Genomic DNA, 13,423 nt, shown 5'->3' with positions numbered 1-13,423 from the left:
TCAGGGCGTGGCTCTTCCCCTCCCCCCACCTCCGCTAAGGGGCGGCTGTTGGCCCGCGCCCTCCCGTTTTGCCGTGCGTCTGACGTCACGCCGCACAGAAGCCGCGAGAGGGGGAGAGAGGGCGCAGAGGAGGAAGCAGTTTCTGCGCGCTCGGCCGCGGCCGCCATTTTGTTTGCGTGCGCAGGGCGGAGACGGGGCTCGCTGGCCTTTTTTTTCGGCTGTAAGTGGTGGAGGCGGCCTTCCTCCTCGGGCTCTTCTTTCCTTTTTCCTCTCTCCCTTAAGTTTCCAGGGGGCCGAAGCAGCGGGGAAGCGGAGGGGACGCAGAGGGTTGGTGAGGGGGGCTGCTCGCGTCGCCTCCGCGGCCCGCGGAGTAGGATGAAGGTAGAGCCCTGCGTGAGGGGTTGATTGAGGAGGTGTTAGGGTGGGAGGAGGGATCCTGGGTTCAGAGTGTCCCCCTCGCCCCGGTCAGGGTTTCCTGTGGCGGAGAGGGCCTCTGCGGCGGGGCGTGTGGGGTCTGGGGCGGCAGAGCTGGGGCCTCGTGTGGGGTGGGTACTCTCGGGTGGGGGCCGCGCAGCTCGGCTGTTCTACCCGGCCTGCACGGAGGTGTCTGGCGCCTGCCCAGATGGTAATGGAGACGAGCCCTCCCCCCCACCCCTGGCTCCAGAGGCTTCCCGAGGGAAGACCGGCGTGGACGTGGACTTCGTGGCCGTGGGTTGGGGTAGTGGGCGTCTTCTGTAGGGTCTGCTCCTGCGTGTCCGTACCCCAGACGCTCAGATCGGCCTGGCCCGGCAGACTTTGGTCATCTCAAAGGAATAAGCCTTTGACCTCCTCCGGTCCGTACAGCCTGCCAAGTTTTCGAGGAGAGACATTCAGAAATTGCTGTGTAGGCAGCTTAGGGCAGCACCTTTGCGGCCTTCCCGAGGTGCTTTATGTATGGACCTTTTACAAAAGGTCCCTGGCTCCTGTTCGAGAAACCTATGGCAGAATGTGGGATTGAAAGCAGCCTGTGATATGGATTAGGACCACATACTATAGGAACGCATATGTTCGTGTCAGCTGTCAGTATTACATAAGTGAAGTGCTTCAGTGCATAAATTTAGAGGGAGTGCATAATGGTCAAAAAATCTTAAGGTGGCTCCTACGGTAAAATGGATTGTGGCCATTATGGGCCTTGCACAGACCGATTCTAACAATTTCCTCCTCATTTGCATTTACTTGGCTGCTTTAGGGACAGAATTTGCAACTTCCGTCTTAATTCCAGTAATTCTTTGTGCACTTGAGTGCAGTTAAGCAGCAGTTAGTCTTCAACTAAACCTTTTCTCCAATTTTCTTTGTCAAATGTTTGTCCTTCCACCGCCAAGCTCCCCTCTGCAGGACACTTTAATGGTGATTTTGTTTAGATATTTGTCCACTATAAAGCCTTAGTGCAGCCTGCCTTCTGCCAAATGGGGAAGAAAAAAAAAAAAGGCAATCATAAGTAATATCCCTGATTCAGCTATAACTCGGGGGGGGGAGGGGGGAATTCTTCACCTCAAAAGCAGAATAACCGAAACCTGAGTGTGTTTCATAGCTTGAGTTATTTAGGGTGAAAATAGAGGAAAATGGCTTTGGAGCTGGGCAAGAAGAGAAGAAATTCACTCATGTAAATGAAACACTGATTAGTTTTAATTTTGTCTTCATCCTTCAGGTGTTTTCGTTTGTCATTTGATACATTAGTATTTTTATTTCTTATTAATGCATCATAAGTGAATAATATTTTTGCGAGACCTAGATCATGACTGACTCAAAGGGTGTACCAGTCACTTACTTTTGCACAGTTTGTCGTTCTGGTTGCATTGTATTTGTATTTCAAAAACAGATTTCTGTAAAAAACATTGGTGCAGGTGTCTGTCGTGGTTTTTTTAACTACTTGCCTGTCACAAATATTATGAAAGTATCAGAAACCCTCTTTTTCAGAACAGGCCTGCCATTTATATGTTCTAAAAGTTTCCTTCTTAACACCTCCACTTGGTATGGAGGCAACCAATGTTGTGCATAAATTTACACAATTGTGGGGTTTTTTTTAGTGCTATCTTTGTTTCTAAACTACTTTTCTTGCTGTCATCGCTTACTATGGACACTTTTTCTTGTTCTGTGGTAGTTCATTTTTCAGAATATACTGAAATAGATGTGTAAGCTTATTCCTATTTTCAAAAACTGCCAAAGAAGAGTAAACAAATAATGGTTGGTTTTGTTACACTCTTAATTCTACAACTGTGCTTTACTTTCTTTTTTTTCCAGTTGTGCATGTACCTGTTTGAACACAGAATTCCTGCGTATAATATTCAGCAACGGAAGCTGGTGGGTTTTGTCTTTGGTGAATCAGCTGAATTGTAAAGCACCCGCATACTTGCATGCTAATAGGGTTCAAAAATTGTGGCTTGGCTCATAGTACTACAGAGTTATGTGTTAATCTATCAGAGTTCACTGTGATTGTTGCTGAAACTTTACAAAGTGTCTGTTTAACAGTGATCTGTAAATAGATTTGTGGGAGAAGTTTTTAAACTTATTGTACATACTTGACTTTCGTGTAGTAACTTATGTACAATATAGTATGAAGAGCTAAATCCAGGTTTTGTCGGGAGAGGAAGTTTGAAGACTAAGGTCTCTCTCCAACCAAAGACTCTTAACGGAAGTGATTCTATTTAGTCACTTGAGAGTTTATTTAAAACAGGCTTTAATGACATGTTTGAACCTCTTGAGTGAAGATGAGTTGGCCTATTTAATCTTGATTTGTGTTTCGTAACAGTGTCACAGTGTTAGGATGAGACAGCTATGTCTACTCGCCAAACCAAAATAATATGTGGGGGAAGCTGAGGAAAAAGAAGTATTTGAGGAAATGGTTCTTTCTAGTTCTGTCATATTTGATCAAACTACAGTAGTTGACTTGCATCTACAAATACCAGTGTAATGCTTTTGTCTTTTATGTGGTTTTGTTGATTTGGTTTTTTTTTCAGTGGCAGATGCGGCACTCAAAGCAATCTCATTGTCCTGAATGGGATGACAGAAAGAGCTGGGATCAAAGAAAGCACAGTAGCAGCCGTAAACGCAGGAAAAGGTCCCACAGCAGTGGACAAGAAAGCAAGCACTATAAACAAAATCACATTTCAGAAAGGTATAAGACTCTGAATTGAGTAGCGCTAATGTTTCTTATCATGTCTAAAATAAATACGTTTTCAGGATAAGAGTTTTTGAGTGCCCAAAGTTGGCAATTCCTTAAGGTTTGGCTCACTTAAGCTTAAGAGGTAGTTGGTTTCGTTAACACAGTACCTGAACCATTAAATAGAAATTCTTTAATAAAAACAAGTAGATGCTACTAGTTTGTTTCACTGTTGTCAGTTAAGTACTGGTATTGAATATATTCAGTATTAAATTTGAAGTGAAAAGTATGCCTTTTCATTTACTTAATGTGAACAAAAGGAAGAGAAGGTTTGTTTAATCATTTAATACAATGGTAAGTATGAGTTTCTCTTCCTAATTTGGAGGTGGTTTGCTTTTTCTTCCATGCTACTTTCACTGGAAGGATGTGTTTTTCTGGTTTTTTCCTTGAAAAGAAGATCCCATGGAATTCTTTTAAGAGCTCATACTCATGCCTATAAAATGCTGGAAGGGGTAGCTGTGCAGCAACGTGGGGGCTCTTTGCCTCAGCAGCTTTCTTAAAGGTCTGGTTTTTTTTATGTGCAGAAGATCCTTGATCCAGATATTCTCTGAGGTTTTTAATGTTTAATGCAGAGCAGTAAGAACAATGCTACTCTTTCCAGTCTCCAGGTTTTCTTTTTGCTTTTAACACTTTGAGCTTTGGAAGCATAGAAGGGGGATTATTGCTGTATCAAGAGTGATTTATCCTGTGACTTTGGAGATTGTAATTGAGTTGCTCAGTATATTTTAGGAAGTGTTTTGAGTCTGAGTTTCTTATTTACTGTGCAAAGTGTGGACAGATTATATATTGTTCATGTGGATGGCTGCTATGTATTCAAGACTGACAATGTTGTTAGATTCCTAATAAAGTAACATCAAAAGCTCCACTATTTTTTGGGGAGGGAGTCAATTAGAAAACATTCTTGGTGTAAAGACAGATACTATGTAACTCTGTAACTCAGCTCAAGTCACTTATCTTGTTGGAACCTCAAGTTTTTGAAGTGGAGAACATTCACTTAAAATATATTTTCAGTCATTATTTGGACGATAGAGCCATAAATGAAAGAGACCATCATGACCGGAGATATGTTGAGGAATACAGAAATGACTTCTGTGAAGTATATGACCACAGGCATTATCACAGAGACTATGAAAAGAGTCACCATCATCACTATAGCAAATCCTCTGGTCGGAGCAGGAAAAGTAGTCATAAAAGGAAGCATAAGAGACATCATTGCTCCAGTCACCAATCACATTCGGTATGAGTAATTTTTAACTTTATTATTAATGAATTTAGTGGTAATAGACTTCTTAAGTGAGTGCTAGAACTTCAATTCCTGGTCACAGTACTTTTAAGAAATATTATATTATTTAAAAAGGATTTGTAGTTGAGTCCATTTATGAGCATATGAACATGTTCCTAGTTGAGGCTTTTGGATCAGTGTTGGGTGGGGGGTGGGATTATTGTCAGTGCTAGTTATACACTGGGACCATAGGTGGCCCATAGTTAAGATCACTGGGATTAATCTGAAAAATGTTATCTCGAAATTGAAGACGAGTAACTATCCTATTTCAGAGCACAGTTATCACCTTTTAGTTTTACAGCATAGTGAACTGTGTTTTTTCAGGTAGACTGTGAGATGCCATCCATCCTATTACTAAAAGTAATTGAAGCGGCATGCCTTTTTAATGTAAGCTTAATTGGAACTATGAAACATGCATGTCTGGCAAATTGATAAGAACAAGCTCTACAGTTCTACACCTTATTCCAGAAAACTTTGATAAGCCACATGCCTGGCTAATGGCAGCTAATGTCTTACTGAGGATGGGAAAGGTTTGCTGCTTGCCTTCTTTGAAGGCATGCTCTCTGAATTTCTCATTATTGGCATGATGCCCACTGATACATCTTCAGCTCCAGGTGTTTTATGTCATATTCCTGCAATAGAAACAGCAAGTTGTATTAGATTATACAATGCAAGGAAAGGACTTCAGAGTAATTTTTCTTCTCTTGCTAAACATGAGGGAAGTAAAATTACTTGGTAATTTTCTATGTTTAGATTAAATAAAGTGTATGTTTTAAAAATAGAAACATTTCACCTGACTGTAAGCTTAGATATGTAAATAAATACTGGTTTTTGTTATTTGCTAGCAAAGTATTAGAAATAGTAATGTTGCATTCTTAATCTGTCTTCAGTTAAGCCACTGTTTGAGAGACAAAATTGTGTTGTTTTTTCTGTTGCTTTATCACTTTAAGTATTTATCTGAAAATCTGTTCCTTGCCATGTTTTTCTTCTGTAACATAAACTGTGCCCTGTGAATTTCTGGGGACTGAATTTGAAATTGCTCCTGCCAACTGTTCGTGGCCTGGTGTGTAACTGAATGCCTGAATATCTCCCCGCTGAATGAATTGCGTATTCTGCCCTGAATTCACTCTGATATATTGATTGGCTGGACGATCTTGGTGCCGTTTCCAGAAGAGTCACCGAAGGAAAAGATCCAGGAGTGTAGAGGATGATGAGGAGGGTCACCTGATCTGTGAAAGTGGAGACGTTCTAAGAGCAAGATGTATAGAACATTTTTCAACACTTTTTAAAAACTTTTCAGCAAAAAATCTGTTTAGAATAGTATGTCAGAGGAGGGGGGCTAAAGAAATCTTCATTGCTCTTTTTGTTCTGTTTTTTTTGTGCTTTTTTGTTTTTTTGCATATCTTCTTTTCTGTAGAATTTAAATACTGTGTTCAAAAAGTTCCAATTAGTAAATGAACTTGAATCTTGAGATTAGAACAAGAGATAGTTTTTTTTGGCTAACTGTTTTCATGACACCTGTCCAATAAAATAATGCATTCAGATGCTGAGATTTAAAGTAATTATGCTTTTGTAATGGCACATTTTTAAATCTACATTAATAATATTCATTCTTGTTTAAGTAGTTTTATAATTCTAACTTGTGTTTGTTCTTTTTAGATGAAATTGTTGCAACTTTAGGAGAAGGAGCTTTTGGAAAAGTAGTGGAGTGCATAGATCATGATATGTAAGTGTTGGTTATCTTTATAAGCAGATCTCATGACAGAAGACACTCCTTAGCTCAGAAATTAAAGCACAGGGACATTTTCTGTAAAAGGAAGTCGTAGTTCAAATATAATGTTGCAGTATATTTAAGAAAGAAATTATACTGGTTTTGAGAGGTACCTTGTAGGCTTATTTCTAGTTTAAAGTTTTTAAGGATTTTCAGGTGATACCACATCTGTCCCCAGTTGTTTTTAAGGTTCTTCAGTCATCTCATCCAATAATATAAATGTTTTTTCTTTCTTCTGTTGCTCTCTGAAAGGCCCTTGGATGGTATTGACTTTATACAAGGTGGCATATAGAGAAATACTTTGTTTCTCCTTTTGAGAATCTGTCTTTAGCAGTAAACTTCCTTAACCACATTTGTCTTGGGAAATATCTGCCTAGAGAGGGTTTCTTTCAAAATAAACCTTTTTATAACTCTACTTTTTTTTCTCTATACAAGCTGTATAACCACATGGTGCAAACTACTAATTACTAAATAGATGTCATCTGCTTGTTTTAAAGAGGGAGAACTATGTTTTGCTTCATTACATTTTTCTGTTAATTCTACAAGTGCTTTTGCCGTAACTGGAGAATGTGAGGGTATGTAAAGAGTACAGAATTGATTTGGGAGACTGACTTTTAGCAGATGATGCAGCGAGATGCTGAGAACGTAGTTTCAGTTCTTAGTGAAAGCAATTGCTTGGAGTTGGTTGAGCTGTAAATTTCTTTCTTCAGTCTCCATAATCAGAATTATCCTTTGAAGTTTTTCTGAATGCACAGTGCTCCAGTATCCAGTCCTTTTTTGATGGAATGGTTACTTCCATGTGATGGCATGTTTGGTGGAGCAGAAGAAAATTATTTTATTTCCACTAGTTCTGTATGTGCTAGGAGTTTTAAACAGTTAGTAAAGCTTAGATTATTTTAACCGTATCTTTTGTATCTGCAGTTCTGTGACATGATTCTAGTATTTTTTCCTCTGCCTTTGGTTTTGTTTGTTCTGTCATTTCACAAGTTAAGTCTGTTCAGGAGCTTGAGATCATGTTGCAAGGGCAGATGGTATTCTTAAGTCACTAGAATCTAAATAGCTCTACAGAGATAATTAAAAGTTGCCTGAGTGAATGGGATAGAATGAGCTATGTGTATCTGTGTTCCATTTAAGTAATAGCCTTACAGTTTGAATGTTACGCTGAGTGCAGGTCAGTTTTCACTAGTACAAAATACTCAGAATCTAAACTTCAGAAGTTATTCAATTCCCCTGATTCCATAGGGGCCCTGGAAGAGAGCCAGAACAAGGCTTAAGTCAAATTCCCCTAATCCAACTCATAATTCTCTATGACCTTTAATCTTCCTGTGTTTCTTTTATTAAAATCGAGCTGCTTTGGAGTTGTAGGTGTTTAATAATAATTGATGCAGTTTGTGATGCTTTACTTTCTTTCAAAGGAGAGGAATGCATGTGGCAGTTAAAATTGTGAAAAATGTTGGTAGATACCGGGAAGCAGCCCGTTCAGAAATACAGGTGTTGGAACACTTAAACACCATGGATCCAAGCAGCACTTTGTAAGTATAAAATCAGAATAGTCAGCATACTAAGGATTTGCAGAATATAATTATTCAGTAAATTGAGTTTTCATTTGTTTATGGTTTTTTCTTTTTTTAAGCCGCTGTGTCCAGATGCTGGAATGGTTTGATCATCATGGCCATGTTTGCATTGTTTTTGAGCTACTGGGACTTAGTACTTACGACTTTATTAAGGAAAACAGCTTTCTACCATTTCATATTAATGACATAAGAAACATGGCTTATCAAATTTGCCAGTCTATAAACTGTAAGTAAATCTCAGTACTCTTATCAAATATGTTCTTTTTTTTTCTTCTTTAGGAAATCAATGTATTAATTATGGAATACTGTTCTTTTTTTCCTTGTAGTTTTACACCATAATAAACTAACTCATACAGATTTAAAGCCTGAAAATATCTTGTTTGTGGAGTCTGATTACATAGTGAAGTACAATGCCAAAATGGTAAGTTTGTTCTTTGTTTCTCCCAACTTGAATGGGGCTACTTCTGTCTTCATCTGAACTTTTCTTAAAAAAAAAAAAAAAGTGTGTATAGCAAGGTCAAGTGATAGAGTTATGTTTCCTGGAAATTTTTTTTGTGCTCTATGTGATCACTAGTTAAGTTCTTTGCTGTTTAATGAAGTTCTGGCATTCATAGGGAGCATTGTGTTAATGGCTTTGAACTTAGCCAGGTTTTTTTTCTTTCATATTTCTAAACCCATTTGAATTCCTTTCTTTAAAGCATCCCTGCGGTTTGAGAGGAATGTCAGATCTTGCTTTCTATCTGATTACCCCGGAGTCTGAAGTGCTTGTCAGTTTTGCAGTCCTTGGCTTAATAGCTAAGATGAATTTTCTGTTTGCCATCAATGTGTGATGTTGATCATTGGGTGGTGTTATAATTGACACAGGCCCTGAATAGGACTACTCTTGACCAGTGTCGTCTTTTTAAATCTAAGAAAACACTAAGACACAGTGTTGGGGTAAGAACTTGTCTGCACAAATCACTTCTAGCACTGGCAGAAATACAAGTTCCTTTTTATGTTGCTGCTCTTTTTTCAAAGTATAAAAACTTCTTAGAGACAGAAAAGCAGTATGGGCTTCACTGCCTCTAGTTTACTTATCTATAAGGCTTGATTTTATTTTTTTACTTTAGAGCTAAAATTATATAAATGAGCGTGTGCACCAACAGACAGAAAAAACAAAGACAAGAGATAACAACTAACTGAAGTTAAGTTGAAGGTTAACAAAAGAGGAAAGGAGCTCTGTTACTGTGGGAAAGGTCTTTGCTCAGCTGTTTTGAGTATTCAGATTAAATCACTTTGTTACCAGCTCCTCTTTCTTGGAGCTTGAGCTGAATAGGAATTGATGTATTTGGAAGGAGTGTTTTGTTAGATAGGTTTAATTTTTAGTGTTTTATGTTAATTTGTATTTTGAAGATTAATAAAGATAACGTGATGAACGCCCTTTTGCCTAGGCATGCTTTTAAAAAATACTAACATAGCATTTTTATTTTCTTGCAGAAGCGAGATGAACGCACTTTAAAAAACACAGACATCAAAGTTGTTGATTTTGGAAGTGCAACTTTTGATGATGAGCATCATAGCACACTAGTGTCTACAAGACATTACAGAGCTCCTGAGGTTATTTTAGGTCAGTAAAGATTTTTAAACCTTCTGACAGTTAATTACAGTTCATTCAGATGTCTTCACTTCATAAACTAGAGTAGTTGCTCATGGTTCTAATAATTCAGTCATCTCTCACAGATGGTGATGTTAGAACTCTTGACAGTAAACACTAAAAGAAATACTCCAAAAGTAGAAGTTCCTTTCCCACTTTCTCCCGTTGAGGTTTAGGGAGAGGTGTGGAGGGGGGAAAATGGGGGTCAGTAAACGCGTGGAAACTGGGCATATGCTTTGTGGATTACAGGTTTTGAGAATATATTAAAAAGTAAAATGTAAACTTTGCCTACTTTGCAGCACTGGGATGGTCACAGCCTTGTGATGTTTGGAGTATTGGTTGTATTCTAATTGAGTATTACCTAGGATTTACAGTGTTCCAGGTATGTACATAAAGTTAAATTGAACGTTTTTGTTACAGGTCAAAAGATTTTGATCTTTTAATGACAGGTACTTAGCCATTACTGCAAAAGGCATAACCTTACAGGCTTTTTAAGTATTATAGAGATGAGATTGTAAAGACGGCATGCATATATGAAAATGCAATGTCTTGGATGCCTCCTTCAGGCTATTTTAAGATCATCTCTTCTGGCTTTTTGGATGATGAAGCCTGTCTAGAGTCTGAAGATGCTGCTGGCATTAGGAGTAAAGAAAACATACTCGTACAAAACTTGATTTATGAACCCTGTTGTTCAGGGGCCATCCTAACTGTGGAAAGTGCTATATAACAAGCTGCATTGCATAATCTATTTTTAATAATTTAAGGTGATCATGTATAAAGATACTGTGACAGTACTCCAGCAGACATCTTATTTGTAGATGAGTGCTGTTACCAAGTTGCTGAGAGTAGAAAAAAGCGGTAAGTGCATTTATTGCTTTTTCCACAGACGCACGATAGTAAAGAACACTTGGCAATGATGGAAAGAATACTAGGGCCTCTGCCAGCTCACATGATCAAGAAATCCAGGTACGTTCATTATAGAAGGAGTAAGTTGCCTAATATTTTCCTATTATAAGAGAAATTTTAATGTTTCCATTGTTAGCTGTGAGTTCCTGAAGATTAACAAAGAGACTTCCAGGCTTCTTGTTACCTACTAGTCTATTTATTGCAAGAAATTGTGTCAGATTTAGGTGAATTAAATAGTTGACAATAGTGTTCTTCTCTGGTTTTAGTCTGAGTAGTCAGCCACCAAAATGCCAGCCTCTTGAACAGTAACTTGAGTATGAATGTTCTTGAGTCTTTAAAGCTAAGTTTGGTGTGGTCACCAGAGCAGTATTAGACACCCATTTTGCTATAAACTGTGAGAATAAAGAACCTGCTGTCATCAGAATATTTATAGTGAGAGGAAAAAGAGGGTCCTGTCTGGCTAATACGGCTGCCAGCCTCTTCCCCTGTCCCTTCACATCCCTCAGACACGTGCGTCAGTGATCTTTCTCTCTTCCTCAGAGATGACTACATGCAGCAGGAGTTTCCCACTTCCCTTGCAAGGAGAAGCAGCCAGCACAGGCTTCTCCCCTAACCCCCATATGTCCAAAATCCAGAGCACGTGAGATTTGATGGTCCGTTCTCTTTCTGAAATAAATTGTCCTGTTGCCAGCTAAGCTAGATAATCCTGTAACTCATGTTATAGTACAATTCCAATAATTCTGGGTTGGGTGATGTATTTTATTACAGTTGGGTAATGTAGTTTATTACAGTTGTCCAGCTGATTCATAATGCATTTTGAAAAATGAGAAAAAACATAGCTGCAATTGGAATAGATTCAGGTAGTATTTAAAAAATAAAATGCTGCTTACGTAGCAGTGTTAATGTGATGCTGAGGTGTGGATTTGTCAGAACTTAATTTGCACTGTTAGTCTCATGTATTTGCAGTACGCTTTTTAAAGACGTTTGGGAATATCTGATTTTGTTAAATAGGCGCTAACCACTTAAACTCTGCAGATTTTATAAGAAATGTTTATAAATTGACAAGCTGCCTTTTATTTGTTACTAGCAGATGAGGCCAAGTTGTTCTCTTGGAACACCTTAAAGCATTCATCTCTTTAAATGTCAGTAATGGAAAATATGTTTTCAGTGGCTTCTTTGTTGATTGGAATACTGAAGGACATGTTTCCTAAATATTGTGGCAATGGTAATATAAAAGCAACAGGTCTCTGTGAATAAATATTAGCTAAAAGAGATGTTAGCTCTCAAATGCAGAGGGATACACAGGAACACTTTTATGGTGTTTGAAAACTTCTTAGAAAAGCATCTGCCCACGTTAGGCCCTGATATGATCTTAAAATTATTTTCCTCATCATGCAGAAAGCATTATTTTCACCATGACCAATTGGACTGGGATGAACACAGTTCTGCAGGACGCTATGTTAGGAGACGCTGTAAGCCTTTAAAGGTAGGAGACAACAGTTTTATTATTTTTGTTAGATTTGCAGTTGTGAAGGATCTCTCTAAACTTTTTTTTTCCCACCCCCCCAGGAATTCATGCATTGCCAAGACACAGATCATCAGAGTCTGTTCGACCTTGTTCGCAGGATGCTGGAATATGATCCAGCCAAAAGAATTACTCTTGATGAAGCCTTGCAGCATCCTTTTTTTGAACCATTAAATAAATAAATAAATTCAAAGATCTTCTATGCTTCTCCAAGGAGATTTCCTAGACTGTGTCAGTCAACAGAGGTTGCATGAAACTTTTGTAAACCTTAAATTATTTTGTACAGTTAAGTCTGTAAATATTTACATATGTTTTGTATAACTGTTAACGTTTACCTTGTTGAACAGTTGTAGTCTTATGGGTATCAAAGTGAAAAATAAAAGTAATTTTCATTTTTGAAAATTGTTTTTTCTTTGAAACCGTACCCCTCTCCTTTTGCAGGTGGGGCTAGTTAAGCATCTGACTTCAGGTGTGGAGTCTGCGGGCTAGCTGAACAAGTTTCAAAAATACTAAATGTTTTTAACTAGCTTCCTTTTATTGCTCATAAAGAAAAGATTTGAAGGCCTAAGGCCACCTAGTCGTGCTGTATAATACTTTGTGATAGCGTTCTGGAACAGTGCATGTTCTAAGGAGGTATCTCTCTTGTGGGTCACCTTTTTCTCAGGTTTTCTGTTAGACAGTGTCCATCACTCTCTGCCTGGCTGATTAGTCTCTGGAAACTTGTCTGATGCTTTCAATGTTAAGTAGTTATAGGTAATTTTTTTGCTAAGGTCTGAAAAGTAACATTTCATATTTTCAATATTGTTTTGATTCATTGAAGATCAGCTGTTCATGATAAAATTTGTAGAAGGATTTTACTGCCCCTGGAGAAAAATGCAAATACTGTACGCCACAGAATTGTGGTGTAGTTAAGCCCTTCTCTTGCCATAGCAACAAGATCATTCTGAAGTTGTCAAATACATACTTCTGTGGAGCTTGATCTCTAATTACTGGTAAATTAAGTAACCTTGGCAACTGAGAAGCATTGTTATCAAACTATAATACAGGGAGGAGGAGGATGGGTTCTCAGTTGCGACTCCTGAACTCGGGTGCTGAGTTGAGAATAAAATGGTACTGCTTTCCAAGCCCCATTCATGTGCTTTGGTAGTTTTTGCTCTTCCGTGTTTAAGTTGGTATTTTCTTGGTCTTTTTCGATGCTCTTTTAATCCGTTTGACGCAGTATGGACTGCTGAGCAGGAGGAAGGGTGGCTTCCACGGTAGGGTTCGTTCAGGCTGTCTGTCAGGGTAGATGCACGTTTTCGCCATTTGTTTTGGTCCTGACTTTCCCATGCAAGCCTTTCTTAAGGAAGGCAACAGTAAATTGTTTCAGCTCCACAGGAGCCTGACTGCAGGTTTTGTGCTTGCTGAGTACGTCCTAATGCAGGGTAAGATTTTAAACTGGTGCCGCCTTCTACTGATGTGGAGGAGGCTTAATTTGCAAGAGGCTTCAGACATGCGTATCTCTGACGTGGTAGAGCATAGCTGGGATGAGGC

The 13,423-nt window shown here is 38.7% G+C and overlaps 1 protein-coding gene across 8 annotated transcripts; it reads left to right on the top strand.

The window, feature by feature from the left end:
- Positions 1 to 66: 66 nt before the first annotated feature.
- Positions 67 to 12,090, top strand: CLK4 (CDC like kinase 4). Of its 8 annotated transcripts, XR_015703849.1 has the most exons (17): positions 230 to 381; positions 2,281 to 2,340; positions 2,997 to 3,154; positions 4,211 to 4,436; positions 4,806 to 4,868; positions 5,652 to 5,742; positions 6,141 to 6,207; positions 7,668 to 7,784; positions 7,886 to 8,052; positions 8,153 to 8,247; positions 8,691 to 8,762; positions 9,303 to 9,432; positions 9,759 to 9,841; positions 10,346 to 10,425; positions 10,906 to 11,018; positions 11,764 to 11,851; positions 11,935 to 11,984. XR_015703849.1 is itself a non-coding variant. In XM_087753718.1 (16 exons), exons 2-16 carry the CDS (start codon positions 2,287 to 2,289, stop codon positions 12,070 to 12,072), a joined length of 1,623 nt encoding a protein of 540 aa, XP_087609844.1. In that variant the 5' UTR covers positions 67 to 220; positions 2,281 to 2,286; the 3' UTR covers positions 12,073 to 12,090. The 8 variants fall into 8 exon arrangements, 7 of the variants coding, with proteins under 7 accessions (XP_087609844.1, XP_087609843.1, XP_087609842.1 ...); XM_087753718.1 differs by lacking the exons at positions 230 to 381; positions 10,906 to 11,018 and adding an exon at positions 67 to 220 and having other exon boundaries at positions 3,003 to 3,154; positions 11,935 to 12,090; XM_087753717.1 differs by lacking the exons at positions 230 to 381; positions 10,906 to 11,018 and adding an exon at positions 67 to 220 and having other exon boundaries at positions 11,935 to 12,090.
- Positions 12,091 to 13,423: the final 1,333 nt, after the last annotated feature.

The sequence above is a fragment of the Nipponia nippon genome, unplaced genomic scaffold (genome assembly GCF_047370975.1).
Source record: "Nipponia nippon isolate SJK-2023a ecotype South Korea unplaced genomic scaffold, ASM4737097v1 scaffold_17, whole genome shotgun sequence".
Taxonomy (NCBI): Eukaryota; Metazoa; Chordata; class Aves; order Pelecaniformes; family Threskiornithidae; genus Nipponia; species Nipponia nippon.
The sequence above is the reverse complement of the archived record's forward strand: the minus strand, read 5'-3'. Positions and strand labels throughout refer to the sequence as shown.

What these genes read in the sequence shown, in the direction of transcription:
- CLK4 (XM_087753715.1), top strand. An exon ending in ATGGATCCAAGCAGCACTTT is followed by an intron (nt 7,785 to 7,885) that starts GTAAGTATAAAA and finishes TCTTTTTTTAAG; the next exon opens with CCGCTGTGTCCAGATGCTGG. An exon ending in CACTAAGACACAGTGTTGGG is followed by an intron (nt 8,763 to 9,302) that starts GTAAGAACTTGT and finishes ATTTTCTTGCAG; the next exon opens with AAGCGAGATGAACGCACTTT.